Source organism: Ursus arctos, chromosome X (assembly GCF_023065955.2).
Source record: "Ursus arctos isolate Adak ecotype North America chromosome X, UrsArc2.0, whole genome shotgun sequence".
NCBI lineage: Eukaryota > Metazoa > Chordata > Mammalia > Carnivora > Ursidae > Ursus > Ursus arctos.
Window position 1 is genome coordinate 15,833,180 of NC_079873.1, and position 23,950 is coordinate 15,857,129.

Sequence of the window (23,950 nt, forward strand, 5' to 3'; positions counted from 1 at the left end):
ATAGAGACAGCGAGAGAGGGAACACAAGCAGGGGGAGTGGGAGAGGAAGAAGCAGGCTCATAGCGGAGGAGCCTGATGTGGCGCTTGATCCCATGACGCTGGGATCACGCCCTGAGCCGAAGGCAGACGCTTAACCGCTGTGCCACCCAGGCGCCCTGGTAGACAACCTTTTTAAACAAAATTCCAATTAGTCTTAGATTTCTAAGGTATTTAAAGTCAACTATGCATCGATTTCTATTAAATTTGCAAAAATCCAACTAATTCTATACCTGATACTCCAGTGGATCAAATCAGCAATGGAGTGTCAAGTGTAGCGGACTTAACTCAGATTTTGTCCGTATTTTTATTATCAAGCTGTGAACTGAACAAAGCCTGGATTCAAACAGAAAAGATGTTATTTATTTATTTTTAATTAATTTTTTAAAGATTTTATTTATTTATTTGACAGAGAGACAGCATGAGCAGCGGGGAGGAGCAAGGGGAGAGGGAGAAGCGGGCTCCCAGCTGAGCAGAGAGAATGATGCAGGACTCAATCCCGGAACCCCGCGATCATGACCTGAACTGAAGGCAGGTACTTAACTGACTGAGCCACCCAGGCACCCTGAAAAGATGTTTTTAAAAAGTGAGGCTGGAAAAAAAAAAAAAAAAAAAAGACAAGCAAGTTGACCAGAGGATATCTGCTTCATCCATGGGTCTCTGCAGAGCACAAAATAAGGTCCATTGACTGTGATTTACGGAGAACTGATCTACCATTAGAAAACATCTTCTGCAAAGGTCTGTAACAAACTCACCCACAAAATGCAACCCCATATTTGGAGTCTGAATGTATTCATTCAAATCAAACAACCAAAAGCACAAAAATAAAACATAAAGTATGTATTTTCCCTCAATCACGACTGGTTTCCAGAAAACAATCTTCATGAATGTAAGTTTAAATAGTTAAAGTCAAACAGTTCGAAAAGAATCAACTGCATACGGTTAAAAGTTATTTCATATTTTATTTTCTAATTGTAATAGTTTGCATCCATTTTTTTTTTACATAAGTCCAAATGACAGGACTTTTATACAGAAGTCCAAATCTCCAAATCAGTCAATACTAATTAGCTGTCATGAATCTATATAGTAAAAGGACCCATTAGACTTAAGAATGAAATATGACCAGAGCTATCAATATTAATAACTATGAACTTTCTCTAAAGAAATATAGAGTAGTTGGTATTTTGCAAAACATCCATCTTTTTAGAGACTTGTTAGTCTTATGCTGAATTAAATGAGGGTGGTAACAATTATTTTAAATACTGTGTCAACATGAATACATGAATATATATATTCTACAAGTTCTTTTATTATAGGAACCAAAGACTCCAAGTGAAAGAAATGGTAGAGAATATAAAAGATGTGCATACAGTCCTGGATACTGAATGAAAAGTGGAAGACACTGCTCTAGGTGCAATACACATATGGACACATTAATTAATTAATTAATTAATCCTCCCACCAATTCTGCAGGTACTATTCTCATCACCCCCATTCTTACAGGTAAGGAGCCTGAAACTCACACAAGTGAAAGAAGGTGCCCATGGTCACCTGTAGGTTAAGGGCAGAGTGGGGGCTGGGGCACAGGCCTCCTGACCCCAGGGCCCATGCTCTTCACTCTCTGTCACACTGCCTCCTAAGTTCCCAGCAGCTGGAGGAAAGAGAGGACCCACTCCAATACTCTCCAAATTCCTTGGTTCATTCTGTACCTGAGAAGTCAGGGTCTCAACGCAGCTGTAGTGAGACTTAATTAAGATTCTGTTCTTTTCTGAGTAGGAAGAAATAAGCAAGGATAAAAAGAATGATAATAAATTAAAAACACGAAAGTGGTATGTAAAAGTTTATGGGAGTCCAAAGAGTATAAATGAAACTTCCTCTTGCTAAGCAGGATAAAGATCTAAACATCTCCTACCAATATGAATTTTCTTAATTGTTACAACAGGTAACATAAAGAACCTCACTTTCATTCTGATACTTTAACTGTCAAGCTACAGTTAATACTGGATATTTTAAAATCTGTAAACAATACAAATAAAATATAAATCCAGCTAGGTATTTTTATTTCAAACATGCTTTTACCTACTTGATTACTCTGTTGTTCTGAAGTCAGTACTGACAGCAGTTTATATCTACTAAAGATGTTATTCACCATCCTATAATTTACTATTTACACAAGATAGATGAAATTAAGTTAAACTACAGGCCACAAGTAGTTTTGTAACCAACTATATTCACAGCCATGATTCTGTAGATGTAGTGAGTAAACCAATGGCCATTCCTTAATAAAATACAAGAATTTTCATCATGCATAGTTTATAGGATCCTTAAGAGGCGGTCTCTTAAGAAGCTGGATGTTCAAAAAAGATTCAACAGTCTAGCAATTAAATCTTGGCAAGTCTTTTTTCACACAAATGCTTGGTTTGGTTGTTGAGCCACCTTAGTAATACAATTTATACCCTAACTGGAAGTAGAATCAATGCTGCATGAAAAATGCAAGCCCATCAAATTCATTAGTAATAATTATTATACCCACTTAGCAGGAAGAACCATTATTCTTGGATTTCGAACATTTTATTTTCTTTCAGGGCGTACCTTATTGCATTGTGTTATTGGAATCAAAGAATATAACGACACCCCCCCCCCAAAAAACCAAAAACCAACCAAACAAAAAAACTCAACAAAACACCAAAAAACAAAACAAAACAAACAAAAAAAACCAAACACACCAACTAAGGACCACTTCCATTTCTCATTTGAAATATAGTCAATAAAACTATAAAAATTTCACATTAAAGTTAGTAAAACAATCCCTCCAAGTAGTGTTGCATATGACCTAGAACTTTACCATTTTATAGTCATTATGATTTGAAGATTTTCCAGGATGCAATGCCACTAGATTGAGCTGTTACTACCTAGGCAAGGAAAAAAAATATCACTAACACACACACATGAATGGGGGCCATAGTTGTAATTTTAAAAATCTTTAGACGAACCATATGTGTTAGAGGAGGTAAGTAGAAAAACTAATGTGTGAGTTGTACGATCCCTACCATGAACTGTACCACAGACAGAGAGTTACAACATTCTTGGTAAAACAACACGGAAAAAGGATCTACATATACACCACAAATTTAGCAAAACACTTTTTGTACAGAAGCCTAAATATCTTAGGAAGTTTAGATTTTGATGAAGATAATCACTAAGTCGATTCTTCAAGGCTAGCTTCTGACAAGTCTTGAAAACCAGCCCATGGTTTCGGATGCATTCCATCTAAGTAAGCGTTCAGAACTCCAGAGAATAAGAAACATGAATTCCAACTGTCTATCATTTCTATTCTTTGATTTAATAATATTTTATAGTACCTCAGATTCTGATTCCAGAGTTTGCACACTTAGGAATAAGCATGAGATTAGAGAAGATTTGCTTATTTTTTGAAGCCACATGAAGGTTTATTTCCCTTTGTAGTACCTTTCATCACTGAAAACATCTCTGGAGACTGGTAGAATAAAAGCTTCACAACCTTAATCATGGATCTCTTCTTTAAAAGTTGCAAAAGATTTCAATGTGGCTAGTGAGGTCTAAATAGCCCAGCCCTTAATTTCATCTTAGTAGAGTTCAGAACAAAAACTAAGTAAGGGAAAATCCAAATTCCCAATAAAATACAAGCAAAACAAATCTTTACACACAATAAAATACATCCTAAACACAAAGTAAGGGTATAATATACTCTGTAGCATGACATTGTCTTTATTATATTTCTCAGCTGTAGCTCTTCCATTTAGAAATGAGAAACCATCTTTTCAGTAAATTGTTATTCCCTCCTCTTTTCCCAGCTTAGGGATAGTTTGAAAAAGGCTTAATTTGTACAGTTGTTAGGAAATTAAATTTTCATTTATACATAATTCAAGTGTTTATAAAGCACTCAAAATTGTAGCTTATATGTATATGACTTCTGAAATAAAATGACACTTTTAACAATATTTTTGTTCTTTAAAAATATTCTACATACATGCATATGATCAAAATAATCTTTTCTTGTTTGGGAAATTTCCTATGCACAGTAAGAAAAAAAATTGACTATAGCAACGTTTCAACGTTAAGATGACTGGGTGCCACCTACTGTTCAATTCCTGTAACTACTAACCTTACAAATTAAAAATTGCTATTAAAACCCAGGTACTAAAACCTGCATTTTGGAAATGCTTTTTTGTTGATACATTTATAGTGGCAAAATAAGATCATGAAAAGAATGTACATGATATCAAAATTAGTACAAAAATAGCCACATGCTACTTAAATATGAAAAACAGACCTGATCATTTTTTACTTGAAATGCAGAGTTCTGTATCAAAATCTCAAGGGAACATCAAAGTAACTGGAATATACAGAAAGTCACTGTACAGTCAACAGGCTAGTCAGAGTTAGGGCTTAATCGTAATCCATATTGAGTGTAGGGCAAATGGTTTATTCAGAACATTCATTTACTTATGGGAAGTGGTCAAAGTAGGAAAGGCAGTAATGCATTTCCCCATCCCTTTTTAAAAATAGTAGATGTGGTCTTTTACCCATAAACTCCAATACATCAAAAGAACAAAGGAGGCTTAACTTTTCACTTAAGAGAATTCAGCATTACCAGTTTTTAAAGAAATACCTTAGAAACAAATCAGTCAGCTTTAACAAATTGCACTCATGCTAATGAAATTTTAATCTTCTTTAACGGGTCACAGCCAAAATCCAAATTGTTGGAACAATCCTCAGAGAAATTGGAATGTAAAATGTTGAATTCAATTTAGATCTGGAAGGGAAAAGAACATCAGCTCAAACGAAAGAATTCTTATATTCCAGCAGTCTACCACATAAGGGAAGCTTGCACACCCTAAGGCTATCTTTCGAAGAGGAAGTTTTATACACCAGGTTTTTCTCAATTACAGTTTGTTGCCAGTAAATCTTTACAACCTCCTTCAGAATGTCATGCTACGCAAAATATTCTTAAAGTTTAGTGTGTCTTCCCTTTTGTGTTGAGTGATGAGAGATTTTTTATTCTGGGGGGGGGAGCAGACACACAGGAGTATTATATGAGAAAGGGACAAGTCTGACAGTAACCAAATTCTCCTCCCAACCTGGTTATAGGAAAGAGGGCTATACCTATAAACCATCTGGAGAAATGTCTTGGAAAAGCAGGGTTCTCAGGTGATAAACAAGGCAACCCTTGCAAACTGTTCAAGAGAACTCAAATAACTCTAGTATCCACCATCTTTTACCATTTCTTTCCCTGCCAGCTTACTGGGTCTAGTTCCAAGGAATCCCTGGCACAGACTCAGAAGTTTTTTTCTTAGAAAATCTTAACCTTATCTAGATCCTCAACCTATCACCTCTGTGTACTCAAATTCAAATTCATATTCAAAAGTGTTCTCTGATTAGGTTCTTAATTTCCAAAAGAGACCTTATACCCCAGCTCTAAAACTGTTTGGATCGCCTCTTAATTTATAACACAATTCCATGTCAGGTTGGGGTCACAGAATACAATCAATAAATCTACTCTCAAAGTATCATTAACAGTCCATTCACAAGAATTCTGTGGCTTAAGGTCTCTAAAGGAAGGTACATTAAAAAAAGGATGTATTTATGTAAAAATTCATAAATGCATATACACATGGAGGATATGTACTCAAATCCTTAATTCACCCTGAGTATTCTAAATGGTCTGAAGATGCATCAAAATATAAGACAGACTGATGGATAAATAAAGATATAGTTAGATATATGATAAATCAGGTATAAAAATATTAATTATAGAATCCTGGTAGTGGGTATCACTTTTGATGCCTAACCCAGACTTCCCAAGATCAGCCTCTGTATTTGAAAGGCTCTGATAATCGTGTTACACAGTCTTAGTCAGGAACAACCGTCCCAGATATACTAAAATTTCATCTTTGAATCAAACCAAACATTAGCATAATTATTTTTAGATTTATATACACAGGTGGGTTCTGAACTACATTTTTATTTTAAGGAGTTCAAAAAGAGCCCAAACTAGAGTTAAAGATAACTTATAATACTACCCCAATTATTTAATAAATTTATATTGCCAGAAACTAAGTATGAATTTCATTTAAGTACTAGTGTACAGCAAAAGGGCATTTATTCTTGTGAGCATCACTGCTTTACCTTTCAGAAAAATAATATATTTTCCTAAAACACACCAACTCCAAACCAAGATCATGATCTGAGCTGAAATCAAGAGTCAGATGCTCAACTCTTCCTCTGCTCCCCTCCCACGTGCTCTCTCTAAAACAACTAAATAAAATCTTTTTAAAAAATGTTGTAATTCCAATGCTTCATATCAAGCTGTTCGAACACGATTCTTCTTTTAACATACTAATATTTCAATTAACGCACATTTCTTTGAGAAGATCTTCTATTTCTTACAACTGTTTGCTAAATTTTGAAATCGCTATCTCTTTAGACACTTTTTTAAACAAGTTATGATTCCAATGCCTAGCATTCATAATGCCAAAGCAAATACTCATCTTTTCTGGAAGAAATGTTGAAAAGATTATAATAATTCTCGAAGTATAACAGTTGACTAGTCGTCTTCTAAATAATACTATTTTAATTCATGGACAAGTCTTGAAATATACCCTAATTTAAGTATTTTTAGTTTAAAGGAAGACAGGAGAAAAAGCTGGTTTCTCTGAGGATAATTCAGAAACAAAAGTTGGAAAATGCAAGATGCATCTACTCACATCATCGATGTCTTCATCATCATCCCCAATGTCATCAAACTGAATTTCATCATCATCTCCAGGACCAAATGTATCGGTTTCATTGATTTTAGCTAAAGAAACAACAAATATAGTCATATAATATAACCAAGATGATATTAAAATGAGTAACTGTGCACTAAAAGAAGCGGTCTGATATCAAATGCTGAACTATAAAAAGACTCTTATGAGTCAAAATATACCAATTCAAGTACAGTTGACATATATATTAATTTCAAGTGCACAACATAGTTGATTTGACAATTATGTACACTACAATATGCTCACCAGAATAAGCAGTTACCATCTGTCACCAAAGTTATTACAATATTATTGACTATATTCTCCATGCTGTACTTTTCATCCCCATGACTTATTTTAGAACTGGCCGTTTGTACCTCTTAATCCTCTTCACCTATTTCAACTACCCCCACCCAACCCCCCAGCAACCACTGGTTTATCGTCTTGATATTTATGATTCTATTTCTCTCTTGTTTGTTCATTTTTTTGTTTTTTAGATTCCACATGTCTATGTGAAATCATACGGTATTTGTCTGATTTATTTCACCTGGCATAATACCCTCTAGGTCCATCCATGTTACTACAAACGGAAAGATTTCATTTGTTTGTTTATGCCTGAGTAATATTCCAGTGTATGTTGTGTGTCAATCACGTGTTCTTTATCCATTTATCTATCAGTGGACACTTAAGTTGCTTCCGTACCTTGGCTATTGTAAATAATACTGCAATAAACACAGGGGTACATACATTTTTCCAAATAAGTGCTTTTGTTTTCTTTGAGTAATACCCAGTAGTGGAATTACTGGATTGAATGGTATTTTTATGTTTAACTTTTTGAGGACCCTCCATACTGTTTTCCACAGTGGCTGCACCAGTTTGCATTCCTACCAACAATGTAAGAGGGTTTCTTTCCCTCCCCATGTTCACCAACACTTGTTATTTCTTGTCTTTTTGATACTAGATATTCTGACTGGTGCGAGGGGATGTATCACTGTGGTTTTGGTTTGCATTTCCCTGATGACTGGTGGTGCTAAGAATCTTTTCACAGGCCTATTGGCCATTTCTACGTCTTCTGTGTAAAGTGTCTATTCAGGTCCTCTGCCCATTTTTAACTGGATTATTTGGGAGGATTTTTAGGCATTCAGTTGTAAGAGAGTTTTTTGTTGTTGTTGTTTCTTTTAAAGATTTTATCTGGGGCACCTGGGTGGCTCAGTCAGTCAGGCATCTGCCTTTGGCTCAGGTCATGATCCCAGGGTCCTGGGATCAACCCCCGTGTTGGGTTCTCCACTCAGCAATTAGTCTGCTTCTTCCTCTCCCTCTCCCTCTGTGATTTCTCTCACTGCTGCTCTCAAATAAATAAAATCTTTTAAAAAAATAAAATAAAAAATAAAGATTTTATTTATTTATTTGAGTGCGTGCGTGCACGAGCAGGGAGAGTGGCAGAGGGAGAGGGAGAGGGAGAGGCAGACTTCCGATCCTGACGCGGAGCTAGATCCCAGGACCCTGGGATCATGACCTGAGCCTAAGGCAGACGCTTAATGGACCGAGCCACCCAGGTGCCCCAAGTTGCAGGAGTTCTTTACATATTTTGGATATTAACCATTTATTAGATATATCATTTACAAGTATCTTCTCCCATTCAACAGGTTGCCACTTTGTTTTGCTGGTTTCCTTCACTGTGCAAGAGGTTTTTAGGTTGACGTAGTCCCAACTATTTATTTCACAAAGATATTTTTAGTAAAGCAGGATCCAGTTACACAAATTCTGGAACTATTATGACTTCCAACTATGCCTAAAAAAATGGTAAGAGCACATGCTAACAACTTACCGATGACCAGACACACTCATCAATCAGATATTTTAGTCAAATCATGATTACCCCTAAGCAATGAAAATGAACTGGGAGGTTCTGGTCCTATTCCCTGATATACTAGCATTTCTTAGATTGAAAATGTCAAGGAAATAACTTCAGCAAGATTTTCATGCTTAAGTAAAATTATATTGTTTTCATAATAATATGCAAGAGAGCAAAAACAAACAAACCAAAAAGACTACAAAACGAAACAAAAACACCAAAAGAAAAAGGTAGACTTACAAAATAGTATGTAAAGTACATTTCCCCTTTGCTGATGTTATGAGGGATTTATTTTTAAGTTTTCCGCATAAGAATGCGTAACTTTTGGGATGCCTGGGTGGCTCAGTCAGTTAAGCGTCTGCCTTTGGCTCAGGTCATGATCCCAGTGTCCTGCGATGGATCCCCACATAGGGCTCTCTGCTCCATAGGGAGTCAGCTTCTCCCTCTCCCCCTCTTCCCTCCATTCATACATGCTTGCTTTCTCTCCCTCCCTCTCTGAAATAAATAAATAAAACCTTAAAAAAAAGAATGCATAACTTTTGTACTGGTGACAGAGAAACAAAGAACGTTAGTTTTAAAAAATCCAGTGATACTAGGGTAAGAAGTGAAAACTGACTTTATAAAAATCAACAACAGTACCTAACTACTATCCTTGCTTGACATTTAAAACAGATGAACAATGAAATTCTCTTCAGAAAGTTATTGTGAAATACTGTAATAAAAGTACTCCTTTGATTGGTATTATGCAGAAGTTTATAAAGTGTAACTCCACACCAGAAAGTGTATTTATTAAGGACAGAATCCCAGTTACTTTTTTCTTAAGGTATCCAGTATTATGAAGTATAAGCAGGCATACTTAAAACGAACCACATAAGCACAAAAGTAAATATGCACAATTCTACCAAAATTCCTTCACCTAAATAACACGAAGTATTAACACTGTACGACAGGTTAATAAAATAACTCAGACATTACCATGCTCTGGAAGCTCGCCATATGCCTTCAGACTTCTAGCTTCATCTGCATTGTATTTTAAAATTACATCGGCTTTATTATCCTGAAAAAGACAAGGTAACTTTTAGAACCGATTATGCCAAAATATTATCCATTATTTCCAAAATTATTTTCAAACTGGATAAAAAAACTAAATCTCACTGTTGTTACAATCTCTTTTTTTTCACATTTTAAAGTTTTCTCCTACTCAGTGCACTTGTTGTCATGAGCACTGGGTGATGTATGGAAATGTTGAATGACTACATGGTTAATTATACCGGAATTAAAATTTAAAAAGTAAGTATTAGAGTACCTGGGTGGCTCAGTAGTTAGTTAAGCATCTGACTTCGACTTGGGTCATGATCTCAGGGTCCTGGGATGGGGCCCTCCATCAGGCTCCCTGCTCAGTGGGAAGTCTGCTTGTGCTTGTTCCTCTCCCTCCCCTTCTGCCCCTCACCCTGCCTGTGCTCTGTCTCAAATAAAATCTTTAAAAAAAGTATCGAGGGGCGCCTGGGTGGCTCAGTCGTTAAGCGTCTGCCTTCGGCTCAGGGCATGATCCTGGAGTCCTGGGATCGAGCCCCACATCAGGCTCCTCTGCTGGGAGCCTGCTTCTTCCTCTCCCACCCCCCCGCCTGTGTTCCCTCTCTCGCTGGCTGTCTCTATCTCTGTCAAATAAATAAATAAAATCTTTAAAAAAAAAAACATCCTCAGGATTATATAGTATGAAGCTGCTTACATGCATAAATGAATAATGATCAACAAGCTTCAGAAAGATATTTACAGATCTTACTTTAAAAAGAGCAGGACTGTGCAAACCCAATCTTTTAAGTTATTTACTATTATCCTTTGATTAGAAGTCTTTTGAAATACAAAAATTCCCTGGGACCATACTTTACAGGATGATTAAACAGTCTAAAAAACTGAGACTGTGTAATGACCTAAGGAAATTAATATACCTTTCCATGAATCAGTGGTTCTTAGAATATGAACCAACCGGATTCTCCAGTGGAGCCTTTATATTTCCTGAAGATAGATTAGTAGAGGTGGAGTGAAGCTCATGAATTGGTACTTCTAAAAGCTCTTTTAAAGTGTTTCTGATGCAAATGTCCCACTAAAAACTACTGCCATAGAATGTTCACACGTTCCCATTTGAAAGAATCCTAATCAGTTAAGGCAGAAAAAAAAGTGCTGAAGTTGACTGTTTCAACTTCAAAGTTACTTGGACCTAAAAGCAGGTCCTAATGGCTACAAAGAGGATCAGTGATGCAAAGGCAGTGAGATTCAAACCAGTACTTCTTGAACTGTAATTTTTATAGAAGCTCAAAGGTAAATTGTTAAAATGCACATTCCAATTTAGGAGGACTGGGGTGGGGTCCAAAAACCTGCATTTCTGACAATTTTCCAAAAGCCAGTGATGCCACTGGTCCCTGGACCACCATTTAAGGGGCAGGGATAGAGAAGGTGGTTTGTGGGAGATTAAGAATCAGAAAAAGTTGGTCTTGGCTGTCATTTTAAAGTCAGAATAGTACATATTTTCAAACCTCAGTTTCCGTATCTGTCAAACAGAGAACTAATTATTCTTCCTACTTCCGGGATTATTTTTAAGATCAAAAGAAGAAACTAGACATTAGAATGGTATTTTTTTTGTTTTGTTAGATAGAGAGTGCACACTTGGTGGGGGGATCACGGGGGACAGGATGGGACAGACATGAAGGAGAGTGAAAACCTTAAGCAGGCTCCACATCCAGCTAGAAGCCCAACGCAGGGCTTGATCTCATGACCCTGAGATCACGACCTGAGCCCAAACCAAGAGTCGAACGCTTAATCAACCGAGCCACCCAGGCATCCAAAATGGTATTAATTAAAGCAGGCTCTTTCTACCTCAGCATTATTCACATTTTGGGCTGGGTAATTTCTTTGTTGTAGGGACTGTCCTGTGCAATGTAGGGTATTTGGCACCACCCCTGGTCACAAACCATTATATGCCAACAACACTGCCTCCTCCCCAGTTGTGACAACCAGAAATGTCTCCAGACACTGCCAAATGGCCCCTGGAAGAAAAAATTCACTCATGGTTGAGAATCACTGATTTAAAATAAAGATTTTAATTCTTTATTCTGGAATAAATATTTTAAATAATCAAAGTAGGATCAAGGTTATAAAAATAGAAACATCACTCACACTGTGATTAAATATATGGTGATAAGTTCCAACAGGTAATGGACTACAGAGACCCACAATGAGTAGTCTCCAGGTTGAGATCATGAGCGGCAACTACCATTTTTTCCTCTAAGTGCTCATTCAAATTTAGAGCACACACTTCTATCATCATGGTTTGTACTGTAATTACTTGTGTGCCTGTCTTACTCTTTTCACTCCCAGACCATAAGCATTTTCTGGGATGGGAGCTTGACTCATTCAGGTGTTTCCAGATTTTGATTTCAACATGCATAAATTAAAAAGAAAAGAAAAACTGCTACGGGAGGTCCCAGCATAAGATTAAATTTTTATTTTAACAAATAAGAACATGAACAAAACCACCACTATAGAACACCACTCATTCCAAAAAAGGGAACTTTTTAAATATCAAAAAAGGAAAAAAGGCCATTTAGCTCTATGAAAACTTCACATTGCCTGTTATTTTTTCCATAGTGAAAATGTGGACTCCACAGAATGGCCATTTTGGGAATCACAATGCCTAGGGTACTTGGCACAATACCTAAAAAACGTAACTGGCCCTTACAAAATGTTTGTTAACACAATGGTGAGCAGCATGCTGGGATGGAACTGGTCAAATACTGTCATGACTGAAGTTCTAAGCATTAATGGCTCACAAAATTCAACCATGTGAACGATGAGAAAAAAAAAAAAATATATATATATGTACACACACACATATTTTTTTACCTGGTAGTCTCGGAGACCAACCAATATAATGTCTGAAGTATTTATCCAAACCTATGAAAGAAAAGTCACTGCATGTCATATTTAAAAATAAAGAATCAAAACAACATTGAGTCGGTCTTTCCATAAAATATATCCACCCAACTGTGGGTTAAGTACCTATATTTAGAATTAGGGGGGGGGAAAAAACTATAGTAAGCAGCTGAGCATGTTTCAAATTTTCTATAATTTGGGGTGCTAAAAGAATAACAATCTTATTTAACTACCTGACAGTTTATTAATTCCAGAAGAATAATGATTAGATTAGAAATTAAGGAATTTTTAATAGTAAATTACTCCAAGTGGTTAGTTATCCATCCATTACGTGTGAGAATACAAAGTTAGAAATGAGCTTTTATCTCCTTCCCTCTCTTCCTTTCACCAACCCACATACCATGAAGCTGGCAAAAAACCCCTTTATACTTTGGTAATGGGATTAAAAAATACCCATATAAAATCAGAGTTGGAGGGACTTTTACCCAACTTGATTAATATATCTGCCTTAACACTCACTATGATGGGAAATTAATCATTCCTTTCCAAGGCAGCCCATTCAGGAAACTTAGTATCACCATAATACTTAATGTAATTCATATTCGAATTTTCTTAACACTCTTTACAACTATTTTCCCCCACCCTCAAACCAGAATCCAAACATGGGCCATCTACCCCATTTAACCATTAGGTCTCTTTCATTGCCATTCAACTGGAATAGTTCCCCCACACACACACTTTTTAAGGTCATAAAATTAACATTGTATTAAGAGCCAGGCCATTTGTTTTGCCGGCCTCCCTCAATTTGGATTTGTTGGTTGTTTCTTCATGATTAGATTAGGGTTAAACATTTTGAGCAGAAAAAACATAGGTGATGCAAATGTGTCTTAAAATGGAATCCATATAAAATTACCATCAAGGAGTTGGCTGTTTTACCATAGGTAAATCACCATTTTACTGAAATCTTTGGGGAACTTCCAAAAATGAGGTCCTTGACCCATAAAAACTATAGAGCCATTTTCCCCCCTTAATCACGATTTTAAAGTAAAAGAAATTTTCACACCTACCTTTTTTCTCAATTTCCCTCTGATGTGACATAACCTCTTTACACCATCAAAACACATCGCTTCTAATCGTCCATTTCCCAACATTTTGATTACTTGAGCATACTCTGGGGGAGGGAAAACAAAAGTATACAGGATACTGTTCAACTTTTCATAACAGCAACTTAAAAGTTCACACAAAATTGACTACAACAGGGGCCCCTGGGTGGCACGGTCCGTTGAGTGTCTGACTCCGAGCTCAGCAAGGAGTCTGCTGGAATTTCTCTCTCCCTCTCCCCATCCTCGCTTGTTCTCTCCCCCGATCTCTCTCTCAAGTGAATAAATCTTCAAAAAAAAAAAAAAAAAAAATGACTAGAACAGGGGCACCTGGGTGGCTCAGTTCAACTCTTGGTCTTGGCTCGGGTCATGATCTCAGGGTTCTAGGATCAAGACCGGCATGGGGTTCCATGCTCAGCACAAACTCTGCTTCAGATTCTCTCTCCCTCTGCCCCTCCCCCCTGCTCTAAGATAAATAAATAAATCTACAACAAAACAAAACAGACTGGAACACACAGGTATATTGGTTAGGAATAAATATGTGTAGTAAAATAAATACTAGGGAGTAATAAACACTAAGCTAGTTAACGGCAGAGCCAGAATCTAGACTCCATGTCATTTCTCTAACAAGCTATCTCTGCTATCAAAAATGCTTTAATTATATACTCATTTCGAGTAAGCAGAATGACTACTGTCTACATAACTGTATGGTTTACTTTTGGAGACCAAGGCAGCATGTCCCAAAATGTACATTACACCTCATCAATCTCTCACATTTGGAATGTCTCCCAAATTTGGATCTCCTTTCCCTCAGATCCTTTAGAGGCTAATCTCAACACAATTTTTGGTCTACTTGGCAAATAAAAATCACTTAATGTTAGTAATGTCTTTGTCATATTAGAAGTCATTATTCTAAAGTTTTTGCAAAGCCAGAAAGATGTTCTTAGGCAAAATGCCAAACTTTTAATCAAAACCTTTCCAAAAGGAAACCCAGGTAGGCACCTGGTTTAACTGCCATTTGGAAAACTGAGATGATGAGCATTAGCTTGCACATGGGCCTGTCTGTTCTGCTCCTGTCATTAAATGACAGAAAACCGGGTATGGAGGCGGCCATTGCTTCAGAACCTTTAGCTCACTCAAGTTGTACATAAGACTGACCCCTAAAGAGAATATCCACTGATTTCTAAGTACACTGAGACCTAACTTTGAAAGGCTCAACTGTGGGGTTAACATGCTGAAGTGACTTGCTCATACTATACTGAACCTAGAGCCTCAACATAGTGGGCAAATTCAAAGGCAGCCTCTCTTCCAAAGTGAAGAAAAAATAAGAAAAAAGTAGTGGTGGTCATAACGGAAGTCAACTGCTAATGGAGGCAAGCCTGACTAAGGCTAAGAAACAAAAAGGTCTATTAGCCACAAAACATGCTTCATTTTTAGTGGCTTATATATACACAGCCATGAACAAAATCCACCAAAGTTCTATAAAAAGACAATCAAAAAAAAGTTCTTTGTTAAAATATGCTGGAAATTATTGGGATAACTGGAAAACTTCAAAAATAGATTATATATTAGACATATAATATATTCATGTTAAATTATCTGAGTGAGATTATATTGCAATTATGTAAGAGAATATTCTTCTTAAGAAACGTAATGCAGCAGGTAAGGTAAAAGTATCCTGTCTGCAACCAGCTTTCAAATGGTTCAAGAAACACACACACACACACACACACACACACACACACACGTGCACTAAGGGTTTAAGGGAGTTCATCGTACTAATACTGCAACTTTTCCAAAGGTTTGAAAGTGCTCAAAAATATGGGAAACTAGTGTTATGCATCTTAGTTTGGAAACATCAACTATTCAGTTTCACTGTATTCTATGTCCTGAAATTATATGCTAATGGCACAGAAGAAGTGAGGGAAAGGCCTCTAATTCATCCCCCAAAAATCCATGGTCTAATGAAAAATACTACATAGCACCATTTACTATCAAAAAAGGTCTACTAAATCATGCTAATTGTTAACCTTAGCTTTTGAGGCTTAGTTCCCTCTGAACTGTACAATTCATTCTTAATTATGAGTGTTCATGCAAAACAATGAAAACCAGACATTTACAGAAATGCCTCCGATCCACATTGCACACAGGATACCAGGGAATGATTAGAGGTGCTCTAGAGAGGTGTGGAGGGCTGAGGAACAGAGAAGGACAAAGAGGGGCACAGGATGTTACAAATAGTTCTATCTTTCATGTTTAGACATTGAAATTCCATATTAAAAAAAAGAAAAGAAAGAAAGAAAACTATTACTAAAAAAAAGCCCTCACAGGGCGCCTGGGTGGCTCAGTCATTAAGTGTATGCCTTTGGCTCAGGTCACGATCCCAGGGTCCTGGGATCAAGCCCCGCGTCGGGCTCCCTGTTCAGTGGGAAGCCTGCTTCTCCCTCTCCCACTCCTCCGCCTGTGTTCCCTCTCTTGCTGTCTCTCAAATAAATAAATAAATAAATAAATAAATAAAATCTTAAAAAAAAAAAAAAGCAAAACCCTCACAGAAATGCTTACCTTGTCCGTCTTCTTTGAATACCAGCTCCCTTTTTTCAGATTCATTTTCATTCTTACCTCTGCGTCTATTTTTACCTCCTTTACCTGATGGTTTTAAAGAAAGAAAAAGATGTAAACTATCTGTACAACAGCATTAAAGAAATAAACGACTCACAACACAGCTTTAAAAAATCATTTAAATTTAGAAATTCACCTAATGTGGTCACACAATCATAGTAAATTTACAATTTCCCATCATATCAAACACATCACTTCCCTACCCTTCTTGGAAGTTCCTTTTGGGTTATTTCTGACACGAAATACAAACAAACCAAAAGAAGTATTGCATAAAATTATAGAGATCCCTGGGAACATCTGCATTCAATGACCAAAGTCCTGGACCATAATGACCACTTGGCTGAGCACACTTCTCAATGAACCCCCCCCCCCGCAGTGGCCCACAAGGGCCAGGGTGGGAGATATAACGGGTTACCGATAAATTTCTAATAAGCTCCCTCTTTTAACAGACCTCCCCAGAAAAAGTCTGAGTTCAATCAAGTAGGATGACTTGGGGTGGGGGGTTAAGTTATAGCTCCTGAAATCAATACATTGATTTTGTGGTGGAGGGAAAACAACTCTGGCTGATTTGAGAGTTTTAGCTTACATACCTGTAGGAAAGATTCACTGAGCAAAATATTTGACGTTAAAAACACAAGGCACTAATTCCTGAACTTGGAAGCAACCAAGATGTCCTTCGGTAGTAGGTGAATGAATAAACTGTGGTTCACTGACACAATGTAGTATTATTCAGCAATAAAAAAGAAATGAGCTATCGAATTCCCAAAAGACATGAAAGAAACTTAAATGCAAACTCTTAAGGGAAGAAGGAACCCATAAAGGCCGAATAGTATGATTCCAACCATACAACATTTTGGAAAAGGCAAAACTATAGAGACAGTAATTAAAAAAAAAAAATCAGAAGTTACCATGAGTTGGGAAGGAGAGGGCAGATAAGTATATGTGACACAGAGGATTTTCAGGGCAGTTAGATTACTATTCTGCATGATACTGTAATGGTGGATACATGTCATTGTACATTTGTTAAAACCGACACAATGTACAACATAAAGAATGAACCTTAAGGTAACCTATGGACTTGTTAGTAATAATGTATCTACACTGGCTCATGTAAGATGTTAACAACATGCTGGGGTAACATGAGAATTCTAGTTTCTGCTCATTTCCCTACAAATGTAAAACTAATCTAAAAAACAAAGTCCAGGGGTGCCTGGGTAGGTCAGTCAGTTAGTATGCCTTAGGCTCAGTCATGATCTCCAGGTCCTGGGATAGAGCTCCACGGTGGCCCCCCCACCCCCGCTCTTGTGCACTCTCTTCAAATAAATTAATAAAATCTTTTTAAAAAATAAAAATTAATAACAAAGTCTATTAAGAAACAATGAATCGCAGCTACCCTACGACCCAGCGATTGCACTACTGGGTATTTACCCCAAAGATACAAATGTAGTGATCTAAAGGGGCACCTGCACCCCAATGTTTATAGCAGCAATGTCCACAATAGCCAAACTCTGGAAAGCCATCAACAGATGAATGGATAAAGAAGATACGGTGTGTGTGTGTATACACCACACACACACACACACACACACACACACACACACGCACACACACGCTGGAATATTATACAGCCATCAAAAAATTGAAATCTTGCCATTTGCAACGATGTGAATGGAACTAGAGGGTATTATGCTAAGTGAAATAAGTCAATCAAAGAAAGACAATTATATGATCTCACTGATATGTGGAATTTGAGAAACAAGGCAGAGGATCATAGGGGAAGAGAGGAAAAAATGAAACGACAAAACCAGAGAGGGAGACAAACCATAATAGACTCTTAATCTCATGAAACAAACTGAGGGTTGCTGGAGTGGATGGGGGTGGAGGGCATGGGGTGGCTGTGTGATGGACACTGGGGAGGGTATGTGTTGTGGTGAGCGCTGGGTGTTGTATAAGACTAATGAATCATAGACCTATACCCCTGAAACAAACAATACATTGTATGTTAATAAAAAAAAATAAACTGGGATGTAGAAAAAAACAATAAAAAGCAAGGTGCAAATAGGATGCAATCAGCAAAATTCAGACTGTGGGGGCAATTCAATAAGACAATTTGTTTTCTTCAGTAGATCCATCATGAGGTGGGAAAAAAGACCAGATGGATGGAGAACTTAGATTTTTTTTTTTAAGATTATTTACTTATTTGAAAGAGAGAAAGCATGAGAAAGAGACGGCATGAGTCAGGGGGAGGTGCAGAGGGAGAGGGAGAAGCAGGCTCCCCACTGAGCAGGGAGCCTGATGCAGGACTCGATCCCAGGACCCTGGGATCATAACCTGAGCTGAAGGCAGACACTTAACCAATGAAGCCACGCAGATGCCCTGAAGATTTCTTTAAAAAAAGACTTACCAACAAATGGCAATGTGTAGACCAAATCTGGATTCTATTTTTTTTTTTTTTTTTTTTTTTTAAGATTCTGCTGAGTAGAGAGCCCGATGTGGGGCTCAATCCCAGGACTCTGGGATGGGATCATGACCTGAACCGAAGGCTTAATTGACTGAGCCACTCAGGTGCCCCCCAAAATCTGGATTCTGATTTGGTGTGGACGGTGCTGGTTCAAGTTTAGCTGTGAACTAATTGCATCTGGGGCCAGGAGGTGAGTACCTAACGGCTCATTATACTAGTCCACTTTTGTATATATTCAAAATTCTTTATAGTGTAAATTTAAAAATGAATACAGCAAAGTGAATAAGGGTATGAAGCTACCACCGGTGTAAAAAAGAAAAAAGAAGGGGAAAACGAGTGGCTCAGTCAGTTAAGAGTTTGACTCTCGATTTCAGCTCAGGTCATGATTTCAGGGTCGTGAGGCTTAGCAGCCCTGTGTCGGGCACGGAGCCTGCTTAAGATTCTGTCTCCCTCTGCCCCTCCCTGCCCCCACTTTTGTGCCTGCTCTCTCTCAAAAGAAAGCAAGCAAGCAAGCTCCATATTCATATTTGCTTATATATACATAAAATACCTCTGCAAAGGCATATACAAAAAAAAGTTTAACAATGACTGCCTGTGAAAAGAACTGGTTTACAATGGGACATGTTTAAATAAGAGATTTCACTTTTAATACTTTTTTGAAATTTGAATTGTAAATATACTTACTATCCAAAAAAAATACTTCAACAAAAAATGTACCATGAAGCAGGCCTCGCCTAGCCATGAAGAGGAAGAGACAAACAGGAGGAATATTTCTGAGATGGAAACAAGAGAATTATGACCAGATGTAGAGGGAGGAAGAAGTAAAGGATGAAAGGAGCTTTCACAAAAACCTCTCAGGATCTCAGTTACAGACTATGTAAAATGAAGGAGGTAGAACAGAAGATCCAAATACCTCTACATTCCTACATTCCTTCTGCCATTTAGGATTATAGAATTCTATCTACTGGCGTCCTTAAAAAACTTTAATTCTCCCCTTCCCCTTGTTTTTCACACTTTATGTGACTCTAATGATCATTTCCCACCTCTTCTTTTTCTGACTTTTAAAGGGCCACTTGCACTATTCTTGACTTTTACCAGGCACCCCCTCCCCATTATGCCTATTCCTCTGGAGCTTCATTAATTCCAAATTCCCACCTTCTCTTAACCCACTTTCTAAGGAAATGAATTTTTCTCTCACCTATCACTTCTATGCTAATAATTTTACATCTAAGCCCACTATTTCAACCAAGCATTGGTCTCATATTTCTAATGGCTCCAGTGAATGGGTTACTGCCCTCTCAAGCTTGACTTTATTCAAAACTCAATTTATTTTTAGTTATTTATTTTTTACAAAGCTGGTCCTAAATCAACATCCTTGTTTCTGTTAGTGGCAACATGATCACCTTAAAGAATATATATCTCTCAACCTATGAACACACCAATCTACCTCTTAATACTTCTCTTCCTCTATCTTATGCTTTAATCCAAGTGGGCTTCTTAATGTCCTAGTAACTCACCCTTAACAAGCCTATGCCTATGAGATAGGTACTATTTGTCTTCATTTCCCAAGAGATAATAAATAGTCTTTGAAAGGTTAAGTAACTTATCCAAGGCTGTATCATAAGACCCCACCTCAGTTAACTATACTCCTAGCCACTATACAATAAAGCCACCCCATTTACTTGTCACAATCACCCTATGAAGTAACAGGTCATTTAACCCCAGTTTACCAGGGAATTCATTGAATCTCAGAGAATTAACTCACTTTACATATTTCAGTGTGTGGGGATGAACAGATTCAAACCTAATCTTTTTTGTTGTTGTTGTTCCTGGCCCTCAGATTAGGTTATCTCTCCACAGCATTCTGTTCCCATTCCAGAACCTAAAACCACACTGGTGTCCATTTTCAAAACGTGGGAGAAAGGCTATAAGTGGTTAGTGATATTAAAGAACTCATGGGAAGAACCTGGAAGCCCCAAAAGGTTCACAGCCACAACAGAATAAAGAACGTGCACCCGGCCACTGCAAAGACAGACACATAACTTCTAGAATCAAGTGCATGTTATCTGTCCTGGGGGCAGTGTCACAATGCTCTGTGCTATTGTCAGGCAGGCCTCAATAATTTCCTGACCCACACAGAGTCCTCAGAGTTCGGTATGTAAGGCATTCTTAGGGGACACCAAAATGGATTTCCTAAAAAGAGAAAAGTATCTTCTGGTCCCGACCATTCATGCCAGATCTTCAGACCAAAGTCAAAGCTCCCTTAGGGCAAGGATCCTACCAGTTTTGTATACTGAGTTATATACTCGAGTTGGGCAATTCTTTGAATCAGTCAAGAGTAGTCCATACATTCCTAAAGGAGTGGCAATTTTAAAAGTAAAGGTAGTAACTTTTTCAAAGTCTGGGAGCACCTTACCCCAAGTCGTCTTCTTGAGTGGACTAAAAGATACCCCTTTTCCTGAGGTAATAAGCTAAAAGTATCTAGAGGATTCTAGAAGAAATAAGCTGGTAAGAATCAGTCCAAAGCAAAAGTCATTCAGCACACAGTTCGTGGCAATTTATATATTTGTGAAACCATCACCAAAATTATATTCACAGGGCTTCTGTACTTTTCCAATGAAGAAAAACAAAAATAAACATGAATTTAATTCTAGATTAGTGGGGCGCCTGGGTGGCACAGCGGTTGAGCGTCTGCCTTCGGCTCAGGGCGTGATCCCGGCGTTATGGGATCGAGCCCCACATCAGGCTCTTCTGCTATGAGCCTGCTTCTTTCTCTCCCACTCCCCCTGCTTGTGTTCCCTCTCTCGCTGGCTGTTTCTATCTCTGTCGAATAAATAAATAAAATCTTTAAAAAAATTATTAATAATAATTCTAGATTAGTAAACCTCATCTCATAAAATCCAGGGGTCGCGGAAAGAACATAACAGATTGGTTTTACAAGTACTGGAATGATAAACACCAAATTCAGAACGGTGACTACCTCCAAAAACAGAGGAAGACAGGGGAATGGGACTGGAGAGGGGGACACAAAGGGCTTTAAATGATTCTGTGTTTTAATTTTCAAGTTAAGAGTAACAAACTCCCAGGTGTTCATCGTATTATCTATATTTTTTGTGTGCTTCAAATATTATTTATAGAATAACGATCCACTGCTTACCAATTTACCAGAATTAACCATACGTTGATCACTCCCCTCTTTATTTTACTGCCATGCAATTAATGGAATATGACCTTAAAAGAGGCCAGTGAACTAGATGTGATTTAACGTAGAAGTCCTGTTGCCTGGGATCCAAAGGGGAACCTATTATTCATCTGAGAGTGGAGTCAACCAAAAGGAAGGTGACTTAATCCAACAAATATTTATTGAGCATCTACTAAGTGTCAAGCGCTAGCAATTCAATGTGATTAAGACATACTATTACTGCCCATTAGAGCTTAGAGCCTAGTGAGGGAATTGGAAATCTCAACACTAGAAATAAAGGTGAGAATAAGATACTTACTGAAGTGATCCAATTACCATTAAAAGGAATAAAGGATTGGACAGATTACAAGAAGACTGACTTTTAGAACTCTATTTCACCCAGAATAATTAGCAGTAAAATGCTACAAAAAGGACCTCCAAGTTAGATTTCTGAGGACAGTGGAGTGCCCTAAGGGAACTGCACCAAATCTTGCAAAGAACCGCAACCAAGTACCCCAAGGGATAAAATGAGTAGTGACAGCTACAAAGAGGAAATAAGGTAGAACCCCTGGAGCCAGCTGTGAAGTGGAAAGGAGAACAGAAGTGGGCCTGGGTCAGGGCAGGGGTCTCAAGGATGAATAACCAAAGAAAACCCACTTCCTGTGGGTTGTGTAACAGGCTCCTCTCCTGAAGGAAATACAATGTTTCCCTGTTTCTACTGAGATAATTACCTTGAGAAGTATTTACAAAGATACAGTTTCCTTGGGAAATTATAAAGATACTTAAAAGACAGAAATCCCCTTAAGTCTAAAAAAAAGGATAATTTCTTCAGGACTCTTCTGCTTTTAGGTAGATTAGACCTTCCATTTTGGAAATTCCAAATGAATTTACCTTCGAGACGAATAATTTGTGGACGTTTAGCTTCAGAATGGAGGGAACTTAAAAAATTAAAAGGTCTTTACTCCCAACACATACATACAAGATATGAGGCAAAAATAGAAAATTTGGATAAATATGGAACAAGTGTTCTGGGGGTTAAAAAAAAAAAAAAAGTTAAACTCCGTAAAGGGATGGGGAAGAGTAAATCTCTAGAAATAAACCCTAAATAAGTAAATATACATCAAGGTTTCTTCCACTGTTTACAAGGGAGAGGGAGTAGTCTCAACAATACTCAACAACTGTCCATAAAGAAACCCATACAAGAGTACCTGGTCACTAAAGCAGGCATTACCCTTTCAAAGTTAAGAACTGCTTTTAGGGCTTAACTCCTTGCCCAGGAAGCCAAAGGCACTCATTTGCGAACCCTGGCCGCTTCGGGGAGGTCTCCCCCACAGGTCCATAAAGCGCCGCGGTCAGTCTGGCGCGAATCGGGAGCAAAAGCCCACATTCTCTCGCAGGAGGCCCTACAAAAATGGCGTCGGCTCCACCCCAATGTGACCAAACTGGAAGACAGTAGTAACTTCCCAGCGCCTCTCCCAAGCCCCAAACCGCGTCCGTATCGTGCAGCCGCGTGCAGGCACAGCGGAGAGGAAGGTCACTGCGGCCTGGGCAATCCGGAGGCCGCGGGCAGAGCCGGAGAGACCCGGTCGAGCGGAGTCGTGGTCCCGGGGTTCAGGCGGCATTACCTTTATTCTTGGGCATGGCGGTGACGGAAGCCTCCCGGCGTTTCCGACTCCTATCCTGGGGGTGGCGGCGGGAGCGGCGACTCCTCCGAGGGGTCCCAGGGGCGACGCGTGGGACCGCGCGGTACCAAGCAGGTCAGAGAGGCCGGGTCGCGTGCGCGGGAGAGTCTCGCCACCGAGTCCTTCCGAGATCCGCCTGCGCCCACGCTCAGCCGCAGCAAATGGCGTCGCTGCTGCTTACGTCACTTTTCCCCGCCTCCCAACGCTGGCTGGCCCGCCCCCTCTCCCCCGGCCCTACGGCGCAGGCGTGGCCGACTGACACCCCTCCCTTTGCCCCCCACCCCCGCCATTGTTAGAGCGG

At 38.4% G+C, this 23,950-nt stretch overlaps 1 protein-coding gene across 2 annotated transcripts; it reads right to left on the minus strand.

The window, feature by feature from the left end:
• Window positions 1–978: 978 nt before the first annotated feature.
• EIF1AX (eukaryotic translation initiation factor 1A X-linked) lies at window positions 979–23,857 on the minus strand. 2 transcript variants are annotated; one of them, XM_026480207.4, is made up of 7 exons: window positions 23,593–23,857; window positions 16,269–16,352; window positions 13,674–13,777; window positions 12,577–12,627; window positions 9,652–9,733; window positions 6,783–6,874; window positions 979–4,831 (listed from the first exon to the last, which is right to left on the minus strand). In XM_026480207.4, the coding sequence occupies exons 1-7, from the start codon at window positions 23,606–23,608 to the stop codon at window positions 4,826–4,828; spliced, it is 435 nt and encodes a 144-aa protein (XP_026335992.1). In that variant the 5' UTR covers window positions 23,609–23,857; the 3' UTR covers window positions 979–4,825. The 2 variants fall into 2 exon arrangements, with proteins under 2 accessions (XP_026335992.1, XP_057166467.1); XM_057310484.1 differs by having other exon boundaries at window positions 979–6,874.
• Between the last annotated feature and the right edge of the window lie 93 nt (window positions 23,858–23,950).

What these genes read in the sequence shown, in the direction of transcription:
- EIF1AX (XM_057310484.1), bottom strand. An exon ending in GAGGGAAATTGAGAAAAAAG is followed by an intron (nt 12,628 to 13,673) that starts GTAGGTGTGAAA and finishes TTTCTTTCATAG; the next exon opens with GTTTGGATAAATACTTCAGA. An exon ending in TTGGTCTCCGAGACTACCAG is followed by an intron (nt 9,734 to 12,576) that starts GTAAAAAAATAT and finishes TGTCTTTTTCAG; the next exon opens with GATAATAAAGCCGATGTAAT.